Raw genomic sequence first — 20,685 nt, 5'->3', positions numbered from 1 at the left:
TCACACTGAAAGCTCTATTCAGCAGCCTGATGAGTATGCACTGACTGAGTGCAACACTCTGCTGAGCCACAGGTCCCAAACCCTCCAGGTTAAAGGTTCGAACAACAAACAAACAAAATCTTAAGAGTGTTTTGTGCTTTTGAGATGCACATTGTAGAGCTTTTGACTGATGGTGTACGCTGATTGGCCAGCTATTCAGTGCATTGTGATTGGCTGAATTCCTCAAGCATGTGATGGAAATTCTACGCCCTTTACCATACTATGATGCCATGTCCTGGCACAACGAGACAAAAAAAAAATATGAATAAAGCCCATTATAAACGAGGCATTTGTTGCATTCAGTGGGGACATAATTACTGATTATAATAACTGATACTGTCATTTTACGTTTTGCGTATCGTGCTGCGTAAACATAAAACCATGTCTGCATTTGTGATCGGAGAAACAACAAACAACAAGCCCTACTCTACACTGCTCAAAACTCATATTTTGAATCATGAGTGGCTTGTCCTTTCCATTCACTGTAAGACTTGAGGCAAGATAAGAATCTCAATAATAATAAAAAAAGCTTCTAACCTTCCCTACAAGTCATCCAGAGTTAATCTTCCTCCATAGCGTGTAGAGCTGAAGACATAATGAATATTCAGGAAAATTTATCAGGTTTGCCTGATTTCTTCAACACATCCAGCAACAGGATTGTCAACAGGAAATGGCCCAGGTAGTTTAGCCCAAAGTGCAGCTCAAATCCATCCTCGGTCCCCCTCTCCGGAATAAGCATATCACCAGCTGCAGACAGGAACATCATAGGTGATATATTGTAAACAGACAGAATATGCAGGAAGAATCCTACTAGGCTTGATCAAGAATTCACACCTTGAAAATGACTCATGAGTCCCTTCTTAGTCACTCTTTCCTCCGGTTTGAAAAGCGATAAACTTCAGTTGCTTTGAGAACACTTTACTGCATGCAGCTCTCTGAATACTGTGGATTAGGTATTGCTGGTTTATTGATTTGCGTTTTTTTAACAGCTTTTAGTGCACACAGAAGGATTTCAGAGATGTCTTCATATGAAGCTGAACTAGTGAATAACCACTTCCTCCACTAATGTTCTTAATGTGTCTATTTCTTGTTAATTCATGTTCGTGCTGAGAAGAAATAATAGTTTTGATGAAAAGATGTGAAGAACGTATATCACATTCACACATAAAAATATCTTTCCACAGAAATGCATGTCTTTAAAAAGAGCGCCACAAGATAATTAAAGTTGGTGGATCCAAATATTAAATGGATGTAATCTGGTTTAAAGCCCTGACCGAGACCGGAATAAGCTTCTGCTCTTTAAAACATGTTTCATCATTATTTTGCTCTTAACAGAATTACAGTTCAGTGTGCAGGAGAAAACAGTAATCAGGATTATAAAAATTTTATTAAACAGCATATTAAATGAACATGAAACAAAGGTTTTTTATTTTTATTTTTTTTATTATTATTATTAAACTCATGCTGTAAAGTATGGGCTGGGCGATACACCAAAATATGTTATGAGATTTCGTCCCATATCATACAATACTGATATCACAATATTCATTTACCATTAATGGAAAAGGACATGCTCTCCAATGTTTGGTAGGCCAAGAATGAAAGCAAATATAAACTGTTTGTTCAAATTCCATAGAGTAAGATACCTCTCAGTTTAGGGCCCTATGAAACCCATTTTATGCTCTCCATTGAATTTTTTTTTATTTTTAATTTTTTTGGGATTGTGTTCTATAATTTAATACAAAGGTACTGTATCATCAAAAATGGTGTCTAATGAAATAACTTGATAACTTTAACAATTGATTCAATCTTCTAAAAATTTACTCAAATTAAAATATAAAAATGTATTTACCACAAAACAGTTTATTTGTATTTACCACAAAACAGTTTACAAAACAAAGTAGAACTTGGTTACCATTTTGAATATCAGTTATGTTTATAACTTTCTTCATTTTAAGTTGCTCATGTTTTTATGAAAATCTTTGCATATTGGAATGCTTGAGTAAGATAAATGAAACCTTAGATCAGTCTATGCCGTCTTGACTTGCTAGCTTGTTTTCATCACTTTTGCTTTAATTCTCATGCACTGTCCCATTCACTGAACTGAGCATCCAATAGACCCTTTTCACAATGACGTCAGCTAACTTCTACTTTCCTACAAAACAGTGTATCTGTACTTCCGTTATACATTTACACCAGAGACTTCTTGGGAAAATGCAGGTACAACTTGATATATAAAGGCATACGTTAATATTTAAGACTAATAATGTTAATGTACTTACAGTCGGGTTCTTTTGCAAACGTTTTTCTGCTTTAGATGGTTTGAAGGCTAGCTTGCAGCAACAGTAGAAATGTTATAGACTTTAGACTAGGCTTTCAGATTCAGATGATAATGATTACATATAAACACAAAATATACTATATATATTAGGGGTGTAACGGTACGTGTATTCGTACCGGACCATTTCGGTACAGGGCTTTCGGTACGGTGCACGTGTGTAACGAATGACCGAATGCAAAATTTTGTGCACGGAACATACAGTAAGTACATTTTCAAAACGAGCATATTAAGTGGCAGATGTCTCCGCGTTCAGCGCAAGTCCCGCCCTGCAGCTGATTCTAAGGCCGGTGACACACTGGCTGCGTGGTGTGAGCGTGCGTGGCATTTCTGCTGTGTGTCAGTTGCGTGACGGAATCGTGCCTGACGCGGCGATGGCACGCTGCTGCTACTGTAGGTGACACAGAGGGAGGCTGCAGACAGACCAGGATCTTGTCTTCACGACAACAATATCTATACTTCATGTTGAGCATAAATATAAAGCCTACTGATAAAGGACACCGTCAACAGTATTGACGGCAAAATAGACTATGTTTGACAGGTGCAATATGCCAGTGTGTCACCGGCCTAAGGTTTTCAAAAAGCCATCACTACAACTAGGAAAAAAATGATTGTAATTCAGACGCAGTTCCCGTCGGCATTTAAACAGACCTTTTCTCTTAATTTCCGATCGGTCCAACGCAATAACGAAATCTGAGCAGGTCTAAAAACTGAAACTGTTGATGCTGCAACTTTACACTTTGGCAAAGTTATATATATTTTTAAAATAAAAATGTATATAGTAATGAACAACCTGCAGTTTAATGTTTCCATTTCTTTCCCTAACTGTACCGAAAATGAACCGAACCGTGACTTTAAAACCGAGGTACGTACCGAACCGTGATTTTTGCGTACCGTTACACCCCTAATATATATATAACATTTCACTTGTTATTTCGGTTTTGTAATTTCCTATATAATGTATTTGATTAGTATAGTGAGCATACTGTGTAAATTCTCTGTGTATGATATATTTACATGCAAGTATAGTTGTTCTGCAATAAAAAAAGATAAACATGATTTTTATTTTTTTGGACATAAGTTATATTTTTATATAAAAAATTTCAAATTAGGGCAAGTTTCACATCCATAAATGTAAGTGATCTGAAAAGAAACGTCTCAGTTACGTATGGTAACCCTCGTTCCCTGAAGTAGGGAATAGAGATGTCACGTCAATGACTGACAAAATTGGGATATCGCTTAGATAGACCAATCTACTTCGAGTTTAAACTAAATAAGCCAATGCACATTGGCATGCAATTATTGCATCCAGCTGCCGCTGATCACAGCGTGAGTATAATAAGGCAGCAGGTGCAATGCATACCAGGTTTTCGCTGATGAGCAGAGCCGGTGACCTGGCAGGTCAGCGGTGGTACAGCAACCCTGGCGACGGGACATGACGTCTGTGTTCCCTGGTTCAGGGAACGAGGGTTACCATACATAACCGAGACGTTCCCTTTCAGTTGGTCTCTCTCGACGCCACGTCAATGACCAACGAAATTGGTCACTACCTCACTAGGACTTCCCATTCATGGGGTCATGGTACGCAGCAATAGCAGCCACTTTGAGTGACTTTGAGTGTGGGGGGAGACAGCCTTCGCTTCAGCCCTTGCTACAGAATGGAAAGCACGACCGCAATCGGGCATCTTCAGGGGTCCTCTCGGCGAGAAGAACACCACTCGACGAACCGGTTCCACTTAAAGGCATAAGCGTGTCTCGTAGATGGTGCTCTTGCCAAAGTGATGGGGTCCACTACCACACTGCTAACAACTCTAGGCAAATGATGTGCCAATGCAGCTGCAGGCCCTTCCAAACCACTGAGACTACATGCCTGTTGTACGTGCAAACCACAGCATGACTGGAGATCTGTTCTAGGGGCACCCCTGCCCAAAGGAATGCAAGATCTGACCACGGGTTGAGGGTTTGGCAACAGGCCGGTGTAACTTGGACCCGGTGAGTGCCGCACTTCCACGCCCACCTCGTGACTCAGTGCTGGAGCGGTCTCATATGTCACAGGCCGAGCAGTGTAAGTGACGTCCTCATATCGGCTGGAGGGACCGGCTCTATCATGTCCTTCTCCAGTAGGACTGCGATCTCTGCCTGGGCATTGGCTGCTTTCACTGTAGTGAAGCGGATACTGCTGAACTTAAGTGGATGCCGGGCAAACTTAATCGAATAGCCGAGGCTGATGGTCCATAGAAGCCAGCTAGCGGAACCACAGACAATACCTGTGGTGGGGCAGAGAGGTGGAATCCAGGGACCTAACTCGGGCAGCTTGTGAGCAGGCCAGAGTGTGGTGTGAGTGTGGGGTGCAGGGCTCTCCTGGTTCCGCAGGTTGGCAGAGGGTGCGTGAGTAGGGCCTTTGTTTACACTCTCAAACTGTCCGCTGCTGCCATCTGGCGAAGGAGGAGGATGAGTGAGGTCCAGTGCTTGTGGTGGAGCTTGTGACAGTAGCGGTTTCCGAGTTCTTCCAGAGTTCTTCTGGTCCACAGCTCCTTGCCCTGACAACTGAGACAGCAATCGTGACCATCATCCGTTGCCAAGTAACGATCACACCCAGAAATGCATGGGTGAAACGGCATCCTTATAAGGAAGATCCGTCGTCTTTACAAAGACTCACCTGTGAAGCTCTTTTAGAAAAATTTGCTCTTTAGGAAATGCTCAGTGCTGAGGCGCACAGGGGAATTGGCTGCTTGCAACACGACAGGGTGAAGTGCAGCCTGAAGTGCGCAACCCACTCGACACAGGAACGACCACTGCTGAAGCGCCGTCTCGCCAATACACAAAGCTTCCGAGAGCATGCTGAACTTCTGAAACACAGAAGACACAGTTGATTAGAAAGATACTGTCGCTCGGCTCCGAAGCGAAAAGCTGGTATGAATTGCACCTGCTGCCTTATTATACTCACGCTGTGATCAGCGGCAGCTGGATGCAATAATTGCATGCCAATGTGCATTGGCTCATTTAGTTTAAACTCGAAGTAGATTGGTCTATTGAAGTGATATCCCAATTTCGTCGGTCATTGACATGACATTGAGAGTGACCGACTGAAAGGGAACCCAAAATTATCCAGTTTAAGGATAAAATGGCTTTATATTGAAACAATGCTGAAGGACCGCCGTCGAGCCATATGTGCTACAGAACCTCTGAAATTACTTTAATTCCCCCGTTTAATTTGACTTTACATACTCTTTTTCTTTGTGAATTATTATTAATTGATGCAATGTGATCTTAAAACAGCTGATGTGTGTTTTATAGGACATTCACAAATCTGTAACAGTAAAAAAACTTTTTAACACTAAAAGAGTAAAGGTTAACAGTAAAAGGTTTTTATGTAAACTGTATATATGAATTATATACTGTGTTATGTTTATCAAAATAAAGTGGAAAAACAAACCCTATTTTATTGAAAATTAAATAGTACCAGCTTTTTCAATAAAATAGGGTCTGTGTTTTTCCACTTGGCAATGCAAACGCAAATGTAAAAGTTCAAATCACACTGATGTGACTATAAACTGCACGGATGAACCAATAAGTCACAACACTGTAATCGCACATGTCAAAGTTGAGGAATGAAACAGACGAATCATTGTAATTTAGGAATTACAAATAATTATTTGGATAACTCACATAGATAGGTAAGGGCTAAACCATTTCGAGATTTATTAACAAGGAGCAACATTTTGAAATCTACTGTAAAATTAAACAGACAACCAGTGTAGTTAGCGTAAAATAGGAGTAATATGCTCCCTCTTTTTAACCCCACTCAAGAGTTGAACCGCAGCATTTTGAACAAACTGTAGATGGGATAAAGCTGTCTGGCTAATCCCAAAATAAAGTGAGTTGCAATAATCCAGCCTAGATAAAATAAAGGTGTAAATTACTTTTTCAAAATATTTAAAAGAAAGAAAAGGCTTTGCTTTAGAAAGTAAACACAGACGGAAAAAGCAAGTTTTGACAAGTGAATTAATTTGACGGTCAAACTTTAGGTCATCATCAAAAATGAAACCCAGGTTATTTACCCATGATTTCAGACACAATAACATCCCACCCAAATCCAATTTCGGGTAGTATGAAAATTCAGACAGGCTGAAAACAATAATTTCAGTTTTCTTTTCATTAAAAATTTAAAAAATGTAATGAAAGCTAAGCCTTCACATCCACCAAACAAGCCATAAGAGATTAACAACCCACAGAATTTCATAAGAACAACCCACAGAATTTACATGACGTTACAGTTTTGGGGAAACGTGTCATGTTAGATTACATGTGTTAGTATCTGTATAGTCTGTATCCTTTTTTTCTTCACTTGTTTTTTTTTTTGTTTTGTTTTGTTTTTTGGAAATTCTGTGCAGAATATGTGTACTAGCGCCCTCTATCGTATAATAATGAAAACATGGATTCTAGGAGTATAGCTCAAATATATTTAGACTTTTTGTAAGAATAAGTCAAGTATACAAGTATACACAACGAGTTGTGTAAATTGTGGAACAAACCACACTTATCTCGCGTGTCCAACCCCCCTGTGCTAACTATAGTAATATCTTTGGGGGGCGAGAGAACGGTTATGTGAATGGTTATGGGAGTCTGCATCATCCCTAAAAACCCCAGTGCTGCCCACTAAGCCATGCTGATACATCTACGTTAGTGGGCAGGGTTTATATGGCTGCGGGTCGGGCTGGTGCTAGTCTGCATATACTGGCAGTACTGCAGGCGTACCAGGCCGACCTTCTTAATGATATTGATGAGGGCGAGGGTCCAACTCCGGAAGTTATGGCGTAGTTGAAGAAGGTTCGCCTTCTAGCCTGTTCGGCGACTAGGTAAGTATAATGTCATCGTCGACAGGTTTCAGAAGGCGCAGAATAATCTGCAGCCTTCAGACAATACCTCCCTCGCCGCTCAAAGCCTAAGAAGCCTGCCCCAAGCGGGCAGCCGCAGCCATCCGCCAGCTCCTCCGCCTACAGGCAGGCGCAAAAAGAGAGTCTTCGGCTGAGAGCGTCGTCTGTGCCCCCAGGCTACCTGAGGGGGGGCTCTAGAAGCGACGCTCTCAGCCGAAGACTCAGCCTAAGCCGGGCGACATGAGGGCCGTCCTGCAGGCGAAGAAGGCTTCAACAAAGAGGTACTAGCCAGCTTAGGCCCTCTGCGGGCAGCCCCACCCGTGGGGGAGCGATCGAGGTCCTTCGGGGGCGAGGCGTACCAATATTGAGTTCCTCCGTTTGGCCTAACTCTCTCCCCTTGCACATTTACAAAATGTAAGATGCAGCTCTAGCACCGCTGAGGCTTCAGGGTCTCAGGGTTCTCAATTATATCGACGACTGGCTGATTCTAGCCCAGTCACAAGAGCTGGCAGTTTGGCATCAAGATGTTGTCCTTGCCCACATCCAGAGCCTGGGTTTGAGACTCAACACGAAAAAGAGTGTGTTGGCACCAGCCCAGAGAACCACGTTCCTGGGAGTGGTGTGGGATTCGGTCACGATGCGGGCACAATTGTCTCCTGCACAGATCGAATCCATCCTGGCCACAGTGACCAGGATAAAGCTAGGCCAGGCCATCGCTTTACAACATTTCCATAGAGTGTTAGGTCTCATGGCAGCAGCATTCAATATCATTCCATTTGGTCTCCTGCACATGAGGCCCTTGCAGTGGTGGTTGAAAACCAAGGGGTTCTCCCCGAGGGGAAACCCATTTCGCATGATCAGGGTTACGCGCAGATGCCTTCGTTCCCTATCTATGTGAAAGAGAGCTTGGTGTCTGTCCCAAGGTCCCGTGCTGGGAGCGTCATGTCGCCGGAAAGCCACCTCAACAGACGCCTCCCTCACGGGCTGGGGCGCGGTCATGGACGGCCGCTTTACGAGAGGTCTATGGCAGGACCATCATTCCTCCTGGCATATAAACTGCCTGGAAATGTTGGTGGTGTTCTGAGCTCTGAGGAGCTTCCAGCTGGATCTCAAGGGTCATCACGTCCTTGTGAGGACGGACAATATGTCTGTGGTGGGCTATATAAACCATCTGAGGTCTGAGGTCTCGCCTTCTATGCAGACTGGCGCATCAGATCCTCTTTTGGTCCCAGGGGCAATTGTTGTCTCTCAGAGCAACATACATCCCAGGGAATCAGAATCAGGGAGCAGACATCCTGTCAAGGCAGGGGCTGAGGCCCGGGGAATGGAGACTCCATCTCGAGGTGGTGGAGTCAATATGTCAGAAGTTCTGCCCAGTGGAAGTGGATCTATTCGCATCTCGAGAGACGACTCATCACAACGGCATCAGTCTATTATTGGTAGCCCCATTGTGGCCGGCCCGAGTATGGCATAATATTACTCCTGGACTGCCCTCCATGGGAGCCTCCCATCAGGAGGGACCTGCTGACACAGGCAGAGGGCTCAATACTTCACCCTCGGCCTGAACTATGGAAACTGTGGGTCTGGCCCCTGAGGGAGCACAGTACCGAGAGGCCGGCCTGTCAGCAGGAGTAGGGGAGACCATACTCAGCTCTAGAGCTCCATCTACGAGGAAATTGTACGGCCTAAAATGGAATGTTTTCACCGTTTGGTGCAGAGAGCGTGAGGTGGACCCAGTTAACTGCCCAGTGGCTTCAGTTGCCAGAGTTCCTCCAAGATCGCTTCTCAGCTGGTCTTACCCCGTCCACTCTCAAGGTGTACGTGGCTGACACTTCTGCTTTCCACGCTACTCTGAGTGATGGGCCTCTGGGGAGACAGCCGTTGGTCGTACGTATCCTCCATGGGGCTTGGAGGATGAGACCTGTGGCTCGTACCAGGGTTCCCACTTGGGACCTGGCGGTGGTTCTCGGAGGGTTGGTTGAGGCCCCCTTCGAACCGCTGAAGTCGGCTGAGCTCTCAAAATATATATCCAGAGGTCCTCCTCATGGCGGAAGTCAGACCAGTTGTTAGTCTGTTTCGGGTCGCCCAAGAAGGGGCTTCCTGCTTCCAAACAGACCAATAGCAACTGGATTGTCCAAGCTATATCTAAGGCCTACCATGTGTGCAATTTGCCTTCACCTCTGGCTGTGATGGCTCATTCTAACAGAGGCACGGCGTCCTCTATAGCGCTCCTCTCAGGGGCCCCCATCCAGGAGGTCTGCGTTGCAGCAGGATGGGCCACCCCTCACACTTTTATTAGATTTTACAGCCTGGACATTCCATCGACACCTGGCACCCTTGTGCTCTCGTCCTAAATGTGCCTGTGCGCAGCTTCACACTAGGACAGGCAGGGCTCGTTGTGGCATAGTGGGTACTCGTTCCCCCAAAGTGTCATGGTTCTGCCTTCATGTCCTGATTTTTCTCTAGTCTTGTGGCAGGATCATGACAGGCCCGTGTTTTGTGTACAAGCACATGGCCTTGTCTTTGGGCCATGTGCTTGTGTTGTCTTGTTTCCTTGCCCCACCCCCCTTGTTACCCTAGTTTTGTCATCATTGATTTACCTGTTCCACCTGTTGTGTTCATTATTAGCCTCCCTTTATAATCTTGTGTGTTTCTCTGTCCTTTGTCGGTTCATTGCCATATTTTGCCAACTGTTGTCAAATATTGTCAAATACTGTCTAACATTGCGTGTCAATCTGTGTGAGATCTGTCTGTGAGTAAGTGTATTGAAAGTCTTGTCTAAGTAGTAGTGTGATCCTGTTTTTGTTATAGTGTAGTTAGTCAAGTGTTAGTCTAGTTTATCTCTCGTCAGTCTTGCCCTTGTTTTGCCCCCTCGTGGGTTTTGTTTTCCTGTTTTTTGTATAATAAACTGTGTTGCTGTGACAACAGTCTGCTTTTGGGTTCATCCTCCACCTTCCACATAACGGAATGAACCGACCAACAAGGAACCCAGCAGACAGTATGTCCTCCTTTGAGCACAACACAGACGACCTTGCACAATGGTGGCGGAGGGCTACCGACGATGCAAGGAATGGCAAGCTGCCATTTCCTCCCCAGGGAGAGCGGTCCCTGAGAGAGTACGCTCGGGTCGCGAACGAGAGGAGGCTGTTTCTACCAGATAGTCTCCTCAACCGCTACCTCATAGCGGGCCTCAACACTCCTCCACCCCTGGCAGAACTGGAGAAGCTGGTCTGCTGCTCGTTTGGCGATATGGTGGATTGTCTGTCGCAGAGGGAGTCGCGGGGGTCCACCTTATTGTCACTCTCACCCAAGCTGCCACTGATCCCGGAGGGTCATGTCCTGGCTGTGGTTACCCAGGGGAATCAGGTTGGCTCCACTTCCACCCCTGAGGCTTCAGTCGTCCCCGAAAGTCTCCGTGGCAAACGAGGGAGACGGATCTCGTGGGATTCTTCATCAGAGTCGTCCTCGACTGAGTCAGCGCTGCCTGTGACTGCCCTCCCCACTCAGGTAACAGATCCCGCTGAGCTTCTCCGGCCGGTCACAAGTCCGGCTATGACTACCACACCGCGACCTAAGAGAAAGAAGAGGAGAAAGGGAGCCTCTCGTCCTTCATCTCAGCAGGTCCCAGAGCCCGCTACTCCAAGCGCTGTTCCTGAGCCTGCTGTTCCCGAGCCCGCTGCTGCAAGCGCTGTCCTAAGTGCTGTCCCAGAGCCCACTACTGCAAGCGCTCTCCCAGGTGCTGTCCCAGAGCCCGCTACTGTAAGCGCTGTCCCAGGTGCTGTCCCAGAGCCCGCTATTATGAGTACCGCAGAGAGAGTCGCGGCCGATACAGCAGCTGAAGCTGTCTTGCGGGCTGTTTCCGCGCATCAAGAGATGCCTGTCCTCGTCGCTGCTGACACTTTGGCTGAATACTTAAAGCGTCTTGTCCAGATTCTTGAAGCCCCTGGCAAGTCAGTCATGTCTTGTACTGAGTCCACAGATTCTACGAGCGCCGTACCCCAGGCAGCTGCCGTGAGCGCCGTACCCCAGTCAGCTGCCGTGAGTGCCGTACCCCAGTCAGCTGCCGTGAGCGCCATACCCCAGTCAGCTGCCGTGAGCGCCATACCCCAGTCAGCTGCCGTGAGCGCCATACCCCAGTCTGCTGCAGACGATGATCTCCCCGATTCAGAGATGGGGAGCTCTATACTTGCTTCTGCTCCAGAGTCACCCGCAGTTTCCCCTGTCTTGTCTCCTGTTGTGTCACCTCCTGTCTCCCCTGTCAAGCTGCCTACTGTTTCCCCCAAGTCATCCCCTCATGTGTCTCCAGCCAAGTTCCCCCGGAGTCCCAGTCCTCAGTCCTCGTCCCGGAGACCCAAGCCCCCCAGTCCTCCCATCCACCCTGGACTGCCCTCTAAGAACTTTGTACTTCCCCCAACTCCTCTGCCTTGTTTATTGTTTTTGATTTTGCACCCTAACCCTGTGATTGTTTTTTCATGTTTGCCTTTAGTGTTATTTGTCATGTCCTGTTGGTTTGTGTCTTTGTGGGAGGGGAGGGGTTCTGTCATGGTTCTGCCTTCATGTCCTGATTTTTCTCTAGTCTTGTGGCAGGATCATGACAGGCCCGTGTTTTGTGTACAAGCACATGGCCTTGTCTTTGGGCCATGTGCTTGTGTTGTCTCGTTTCCTTGCCCCGCCCCCCTTGTTACCCTAGTTTTGTCATCATTGATTTACCTGTTCCACCTGTTGTGTTCATTATTAGCCTCCCTTTATAACCTTGTGTGTTTCTCTGTCCTTTATCGGTTCATTGCCATATTTTGCCAACTGTTGCCAAATATTGTCAAATACTGTCTAACATTGCGTGTCAATCTGTGTGAGATCTGTCTGTGAGTAAGTGTATTGAAAGTCTTGTCTAAGTAGTAGTGTGATCCTGTTTTTGTTATAGTGTAGTTAGTCAAGTGTTAGTCTAGTTTAACTCTCGTCAGTCTTGCCCTTGTTTTGCCCACTCGTGGGTTTTGTTTTCCTGTTTTTTGTATAATAAACTGTGTTGCTGTGACAACAGTCTGCTTTTAGGTTCATCCTCCACCTTCCACATAACACGAAGTGTCGTTTCGACGCAGTTCGATGTTCCCTCGAAGGGGAACGTCTCGGGTTACGACTGTAACCCTTGTTCCCCGAGAAAGGGAACAAGAACTGCGTCCCTTCGCCACACCTCCCCCTGCCTGGGAGCGCTTGTTTCATCACAGAAGCTGTCTCTGTTGTGTGCCGCCGTCCTTTTTATGGCTTCCGCATATGCCATCACACATTACGTCATGATGCAACACCAATCAAGATTGGCTTAGTTTCATTCATGCTTCAGAGGCGCTATGCTGCGGGGCATCCCCCAAATTGTCGTTCGCCGCAGTTCTCGTTCCCTTTTTGGGGGACGTTTTGTCACTTTGTTGTTCTTGAGAATAAAACAATGACACAATGATGAACAAGTACATTAACATTTACAATAACATCGATTTATTGAATAATTAAGTAAATATAATTCTTTAATTTACCTTTGTAAAGAAATTTCATTGCTCTCTGCTGTCTTTACCAATGACATCTGTATCTGTGTCGGCAACCATGGCTTCTCTAAAGGGAGGGGTAAGTGGGGGATAATTCACAAACCTTACCTCTAGATGGCACAAAAAAATTACACACTGCACCTGTAAGTATCCAATTCTGGAATCGGAATAAATTTTCGATTCCCAACCCTAGGTCTATCAGAGTTATCACTCTCACTGATAACCCCGTTGCCAATTCAACAGTTTGAATCTGGCAAACTGCCACCAACGTGAGCCAGACAAGAGCCAATAAGTAACACACTGCAAGAACTAGCCCGCAAGATAGCCAGAAGTTGACAGTCACTTAGTGTGTCCTGGTCTTCATTGCCAGATAAAAACTCTTGCCGTTAGCAATGCCAAATAACAAACACTCATCCGGGTATTTGAGGCCGGTGCTTCTGTCACATCTCTCAAATCACACTGCCACGCTGTCTCTCATTTCTTTCAAATGCAACTGCTATCATCTTGCACCTCAATAATCCACTGTATTCACTGTAAAATAAACCCCAGGGGACTTCAGTGTTAATAGTAGGTCTACAGTAATATTTTTAAAGCAATTATCTTGTTGTCAGAACAGTTGTTTTGCACACTGTCATGGATTAAGGATAATAATAGGGGTGAACGATAAATATCGGCAGATAATTAATGCGCATTTCGTCAGTAAAGCCGGTTATCTAATCAGTGGTAAATTTCCATCAGGTGCGTGATTTCACATTGACATTTATCATTTATCACCCCTTGATAATAAACATGTATATCCAGCTGGTAGTTATTCTTCAATAAACCCCTTCAGGGTGATGCATGGCTGTACATTATCATTTAGGTAATATATTTCAATTTATATCCCTCGCTATAAATTGTGTTTATTTCTGCTATGTTTAATAAGCTGTTAGATTTATGTCCAGAACAACATAAATTTTACTATGATATTGATATGTTATTGTTTACTGCCCAGCTCTACTGGAAAGTTAAACCTAATGCATCCTAATGTTATCGATCCATGATTGAAGGATCTCTGAAGAGACAATCAATGTCCCTGACTCTCCTTCAGACACATGCTGTGTCCTGTCCAGCCGAGGCACTAAAGGGGTCAAGCATTGACCTTTCTGCATCATTAGACCCTCAATGGGGTGGCACAAATGCATTTGCCCATCAACCGGCATCAGAAGGGAGGGTGTGTGCAACAGAGAACAAACAGAAAAAGGGGAGCATGAATTATTAATTCTCTCTGTTATGGAGAGGACAGTGTGTGACTGCTCCTGTCATTTTGAGACATTCCCTGGGGCAGGTTTCTAAATAAAAGTCACTCAGTTAAAACAAACAATCCCTAAGGCCCTCAGGACACAGACCAGACATGTCCAACACAGTGAGCTTAAGAGGACACAAGAGATTTCAGGTTTATAGACAAGATATATGGCACTTATAAATGATAATTAGCAAATACTTCACAGGTTCAAGTTGTTAACATGAATGCATTTTGTATCACAAACTAACAATGAACAGTAATTTTGCAGCATTAATAAATCTTAATGTAAACAAAATATACTATTATTTATTGCTTTTTCATGTTTGTTCATTACACGTTCATTTATATAATGTGAAATGTTAAAATGTCTACAGAAAAATGAATATTGGCCTAAAATAATAAATACTGTAACAAGTACTGCATTTTCAGTATTGATTTGATGTGGTGTGACAGATCACTGTATAGATGCCCCAGTTCAAATGAGCGCAGAGCACGGGTGAGCGTGATCTTCCTCTTTACCAGTGGTTCCCAAACCTTTTGAAAGCATTGCACCACTTTGTATTGTTTTTTGTACTTTATTTATTTTTTATTTTTTTTTTGGCACCCCAAGCCAATTAAACTAAAAGTAACTATAAATATATAAATGTACATAAATATATTAAGTTAAATCCAGATGAGCAAACAACAAATGAAGCATATACAGCAGTATTAATTTGTTTTGAATGCATCACAAAAGACATAATATGAGGTGAAACATTCGTGTATAAGTGGATCAGATGACACGCGTGCATTAATTATGTCTAGTTCTATTTCACCTCCCCCCCACACACCAACAAACAGGGCCCAGTGCAATTTATTAATGTGTACATTATTTGAAAAATTTGAAAATGTTCGTCACTAAACTGAAACAAATGCTTTTCAACCGGTGTCTGAAAAGTTAAGAAATTTATATTAATATGCAGCATTTTGTTCAAATAGAGACATATCTGTGAATACAAATGTTATAGTTTTAATAAAAGTAGATCATAATTTGTGCATGTAGCGTTTAAAATGTGCATTTGTGGATCAGGCTAGTCGCGTGCATTCATTCACATCTCTTCTGAGTCGATTCTATTTGACTAATTTGCATTGTGAGATTTTTGTTCCATCCTTTTAGCCTTGCCCAATCCACACACACACACAGCTTGTGATCCACATGCAGCTGAGCCACAGAAATTCAGCGACCAATAGATGCCACTGGCCCCAGTCACATTCCACTGTTTTACAAATGTTATATTGTTTTCTTTTTTAGATTTTGCTATTCCTTTCTATCTTAGAAATAAAAAAATATGTTTTACTGAACTTGTTCTAACTGAACTTGTCCTAAGACACAGAATAGCTTATATTAATTTAGTCAAACAAGAACTTAATTACGGTAAGCCTCCCTTTTTTTTTTTTTGTAATTAAACGAGACGTCAGTTATTCCTTCCTTGTATTATAATTATTATTATTATTATTATTATTATTATTATTATTATTATTATTATTATTATTATTATTATTATTATTATTATTATTATGTGTGCATCTATTAATCATTTTGAGTCTAATATAATTTGAAACAGGTGATAGTATTTTAGGTTGTTTAAACTGGAAAAAAGCTCAAATTCAGCGGCACCCCTGGACAGCTGTCACGGCACCCCAAGGCACCCACTTTGAGAACTGCTCTTTACTACTAGTTTTAACATGAAATAAACATGAACATCTCATGCCCGAGGTAATCCCCAGGTAAACACAATCAGTGTTTCAACCTTGAAAAGATGTCAGTAAAACTGCTTGTAAACAAAACAATTTTACTTATTTTACTTTACCTGTTAGTGATGTCTTAATTATTTAATGTATGTTTAAATAAATCTGTTATGAAACAAGTTATGACAGCCACTATGTAATTGATAGACATTTTATAATTTAAGTTACTTAAAAAAATGCATTATGTGCAGTTTACATGTTTGCATTAATCTTTTTATTTTATTTTTAATTTTTTTTATTTTTATATAATAATAAATAGCAATTGAGGTTTAAAAAAGAGCAATTTGTTCAGTAAACCACTGTTTAATATATTTAAAAAAAAAAAAAGCAATTTTATGTTCAGTTTTTCCACCTGCTATACCAAAACATGTCAAACCTGAGGTACATACCAAATTATCATTTTTGTGCTGTTACATCCCTATTATGAATTTATTGTTAACAATAGTAATGCTTTAAATAAATAAACGTAACATTAGACACAGCAAATATGACAGAATATTAACTATTACAGCATAACTGTTTGTGGCCTAATGATTCGTCTTTTTAGAAAAACTGGAGAAATTGAGTAATTTACATACCATTATTGACAAGGACGTGTAGAGGCAAACCTTTGGTACATATGTCAGAGAAGCCAAATCCAGGTACATGAACTCCACTGAAAGCAAAAAGATTACAAAATCAGTACCTTCAGAAAATTCAACAATATATGTAAAGCTTCAAAAATGTCAATTTACACATGCTCAAGACATCCCACACCTATATGACTTATTTATGTGTCTTTCTTCTGTGGAACATGAAAGAAGAGACATTTCTCAGAATATCTTCTTACGTTCCACAGAAGAAGGAAAGGTTTGGAATAACATGAGAGCAAGTAAAGGACAGAATTAAAATTTTTGGGTTTCTTCAAAACATTCAAACAAGGCCAACATTTCTGAATTGCATTTATGAATCCTGTTTGCTACCAATGCAAAATTTTAAAAAGCATTTTCAATTCAATTCTGAATGGCACACAACCCTGGTAAACACACATAATGAATTGCTCAAGGACGACACAAGCATGTGAATAGCAATAATACTGAGTCATCCAATAATGTGAAGCCTTTGTAAAAGGTCTTCATTCGATCAGATGAACAAACTTTTTTCAGGATACAAATCCAAGATAAGATAACAGCAATGAAGTATTCAATATAACAACAGAAGTATTCTACAATAAAGATGACTTATGCTGAATACACAGTATATTTTCATATGCAGGTCATAGTTAAAGCATTTGCCCTCTTCATATAAAACAAGTAAACTCATCTTGTCAGCTTTTTTTTACAGGGCTTGGTTTTAAACAGTAGTTGCAGGCTAACTCTGTTGATTCATCATCAAAGCACATGCCCAATTAGTCTCATTTCAAATGATTCCACTCACTAATGCTCTTGTAAGGTCAAAAGAACATGTATCCCATCATTCCAAATGACCTGTCACCACCACTGCCCTAAAATCTGCAGCAAGATTGCATACAAAACTGCCAACAAACAATAATGTTTACCAGGCAGTGTATTGCCTGGTTATTGAATTGTAAATCAATAGTCTTGACAATACATCTCAAAATATACTGTACATCTTAAAAAAATTATTTAAAGTTAGGCCCATTTTTATTTTTATGTTTATAATCTTGAAAATTGTAAATTAACTATCAGTCTGTTGTGATTTTCTTTGATGTAACACTTATACATGTTCTTTTTTGACACCTGCTCCATTTTTAATTAACAGGCCATATATGGAACTTGGTCTCTAACACCTTATCGGAGTAATATGATGGGTCTTTATATCTCTGCTTAATGGGGGTCACAATCCCACTCATGGAAACAGAAGCTGGAGTTTTACCCACTCATCCTTCCTGTTCTTGTTCTCCATCAACTTTAATTAGACTTATCATTCATTTAGTCTGACGGGACAAACCTTCAAGCTAATAATGGCTCCCAAGTGAGAATTAGACCATTACATGCCTGCAGGGGTGGACAGCAAGAAATGTACACAGGAGGCGCTATAAAAGAGCAGTGATACTTCAAGGATGTCTTTTAAATGAAATGTTTAGCGGAATTGTTCATGCGCTTGTCAGAACACGTCCATGTATGTGTAAAATTTGAGTCAGTGTTTTATTTCTCATTATGTTCATAGACAAAGTAAACATATAAACTCAAACCCAAGCTTTAAAAACTGCATTATCTGCAAGTTGCTCTACTGTGAATCTGAATGCTGTTGTGTTTACCTCAATGAGCCCTTTGGGCTTTCAGCTTATGAAATGAGACACTACATAAAAATATTCCACTGTGTGTGTGTGTGTGTGTGTGTGTGTGTGTGTGTGTGTGTGTGTGTGTGTATATATATATATATATATATATATATATATATACACACAGACACAGACACACACACACACACACAGTGTGGAAAATATTTATTTGATCCCCTGATGATTTTGTAAGTTTGCCCACTTACAAAGAAATGAAGGGTCTGTAATCTTTATGGTAGGTTCACTGTAAAAATATATTGTGATTTTAACAGTAAAAGACTGTAAAAATGCTACAGTAAAAAGCTGTTAACAGCTTAACAGTAAGTTTCCATACTTCATAATGTGAATAACTGTTTTTGGAAGTGAAAAAATAAAAGTCATGGCAAATTTACAAGTACAATTTACAGTTTTTCCTTATCAGTTTTGTACAGTAGTGTTTTATCTTACAGCTAATGTTGTTAAAGTAATGTTTATTGCATTATTTCAGTATCATATATATTCAGTGTTTGTGTGAATAACACTGTGCACCTTCTACGTATATTTATTATATGCAACCACAGCTACCGGTATTTTACTGTAAATGTCACAGTTTTATTTTTATTTTATTAGTTGTTTTACTTTAATGAATATAGAGACAGAATACCAACCAAAACTTCCAGACAGAATCTGAATCTTCCATTCCAACCTCTCCCACCATGGGCAAGACTATTAGTCTGCATGTTCCGAGTGTCTCTTCATGAATGAGTGTGGTGCAGTTCCTTTTACTGCTCTGAGAGATCACTTGATGAACATTTCACCATTTCATTAGATAAAACTCTTGTCACTCAAAGGTCTTTACATTACAAACTTCCAAAAATAAAGTACACAATTAAGATCATTCAAATGCAATGGAAAAATTATAATAAGAAAACACAAAAATTATAAAATAATAAAATGGATTTCTTAGGGCCTTAAATACAAAGTTAGAAATAATCATAACCCAGAAATAATACAGCTATAGTAAATAAAATTATTTCTCTAATTAAATATCTAATATAACCAAGTTAGTTAAATATATAATACACTGTAAAAAAAAAGTTGCATCAACTTAAAAAAATAAGGCAACTTATTGCAAGCGCTTTTTTGTCACAAAAAAAAGTTGTCACAACATAAATAGTCATGTTAAGCTAAAAAATATCAGAACAAAATATTTTTTGTTTACTGAACACAAGGCCTATTATCTATAAGCATACACAATTTTAAAGTGAAAAGTGACATGACATTCAGCCAAGTATGGTGATCCATACTCAGAATTCATGCTCTACACTGTTAAAAATCGCTGTAAAAATGGCCAAATTTCGACAGTAACATACTGTTTTTCATTAAAACAGTGCATTCTGGGTAATATTCATCATTTTCGAGAAGGAAGCCTGCTGCTATATATCGTAAATTAACAACGTTCAAAGTCGACACTCAGCGGCTGTGTTTCAAATCACACCCTACACCCTTATTCACTATTACCTACATGAGTTTACTAATATAGTCCACCTGACAGAGACAATGAAAACTAATGAGTAAATTCAGACACTGATCAACAGCTGCTGTTAACGAGTAGAATTACTGAAGAAAAAAAAAAGACGACAAACACATGAAATACAACTGACTTCAGCCACAGCCTTAGATGAAATCAACTGAAGATTTAAACAATCAACAAACAGCTTTACCAACTTCACTCATTACTAACCAGACTGACTTTATTTCTATCAGATCAGAGATCAGAGATCAGAATATCTTATTAAGAATTACAGAGATTTAGATGATAATGTTACTGTTTCATTTGACGTCACCATTGTGGAGATCAGTGTTTGCTTTAGCTGGGATACTGACCCTTGACTTTGTACTTTAAATTTTGTTTCATTGTTATATTTGTATCTTTATGGTACTTCTGTTACAGCAATATTAATATTGATAGTCAAGTGATTATGGCGTTTCTGTCAGGCATTATCTACTAGACTGACTTGAAGTGTTGCTATAGTAATCAAATATTATTTTGATGTTGAAATATGTGAGTGAATTACACAATTTTTTGTTTCTTCAATCTTATAAGATTGAACAGTAATGTGATTACCAGAACATATGGATTTAACGACAGTTTGAGTTTTAAATATTTTGGCCAGCAGTGTCCGCAACACTCAAAGAGAGACATCAACAATCAGCATATGAATCTTAACGATGGTGACAATCAAAAGGTTCATGATGCAATGCATGCTGGGTACCAACACAGGATAAAACTCATCCATGACTCCCAGCATGCATTGCAGCATGAATAAATTATGCCCCTGAATTGTTCACTTATTTTCTTGAATTCTTATGTGCTTATAATTTTGCTTTTGTCTTAAGTTTTAGTAGCATGTTTTGTGAAGTTCAGAACTTATCGGTTTATTTTGTGGATTTTCACCATTGTTGTGATTCATACACTGATTCTTGATTTTTCTGTCTAAATTTCAGCAAAGGTTTTTTTTTTTATGAGTAAAATGTTTTTAACAGTCTTTCATAACTTATGG

The 20,685-nt window shown here is 41.0% G+C and overlaps 1 protein-coding gene across 1 annotated transcript in view; it reads right to left on the bottom strand.

Annotated features, from left to right (window-relative positions):
• LOC132142520 (dehydrogenase/reductase SDR family member on chromosome X-like) overlaps nucleotides 1–20,685 on the bottom strand; it is an 82,164-nt gene that overhangs the window by 16,466 nt on the left and 45,013 nt on the right. The window contains exon 2 of the mRNA XM_059552452.1: nucleotides 16,437–16,513. Within this exon, the coding sequence (XP_059408435.1) occupies nucleotides 16,437–16,513 (77 nt within the window). The remainder of the gene's footprint in view (nucleotides 1–16,436; nucleotides 16,514–20,685) is intronic.

Source organism: Carassius carassius, chromosome 6 (genome assembly GCF_963082965.1).
Source record: "Carassius carassius chromosome 6, fCarCar2.1, whole genome shotgun sequence".
In the NCBI taxonomy this organism is placed as follows: domain Eukaryota; kingdom Metazoa; phylum Chordata; class Actinopteri; order Cypriniformes; family Cyprinidae; genus Carassius; species Carassius carassius.
Note: the sequence above shows the minus strand (reverse complement) of the source record. Positions and strands in the feature narration are given on the sequence as shown.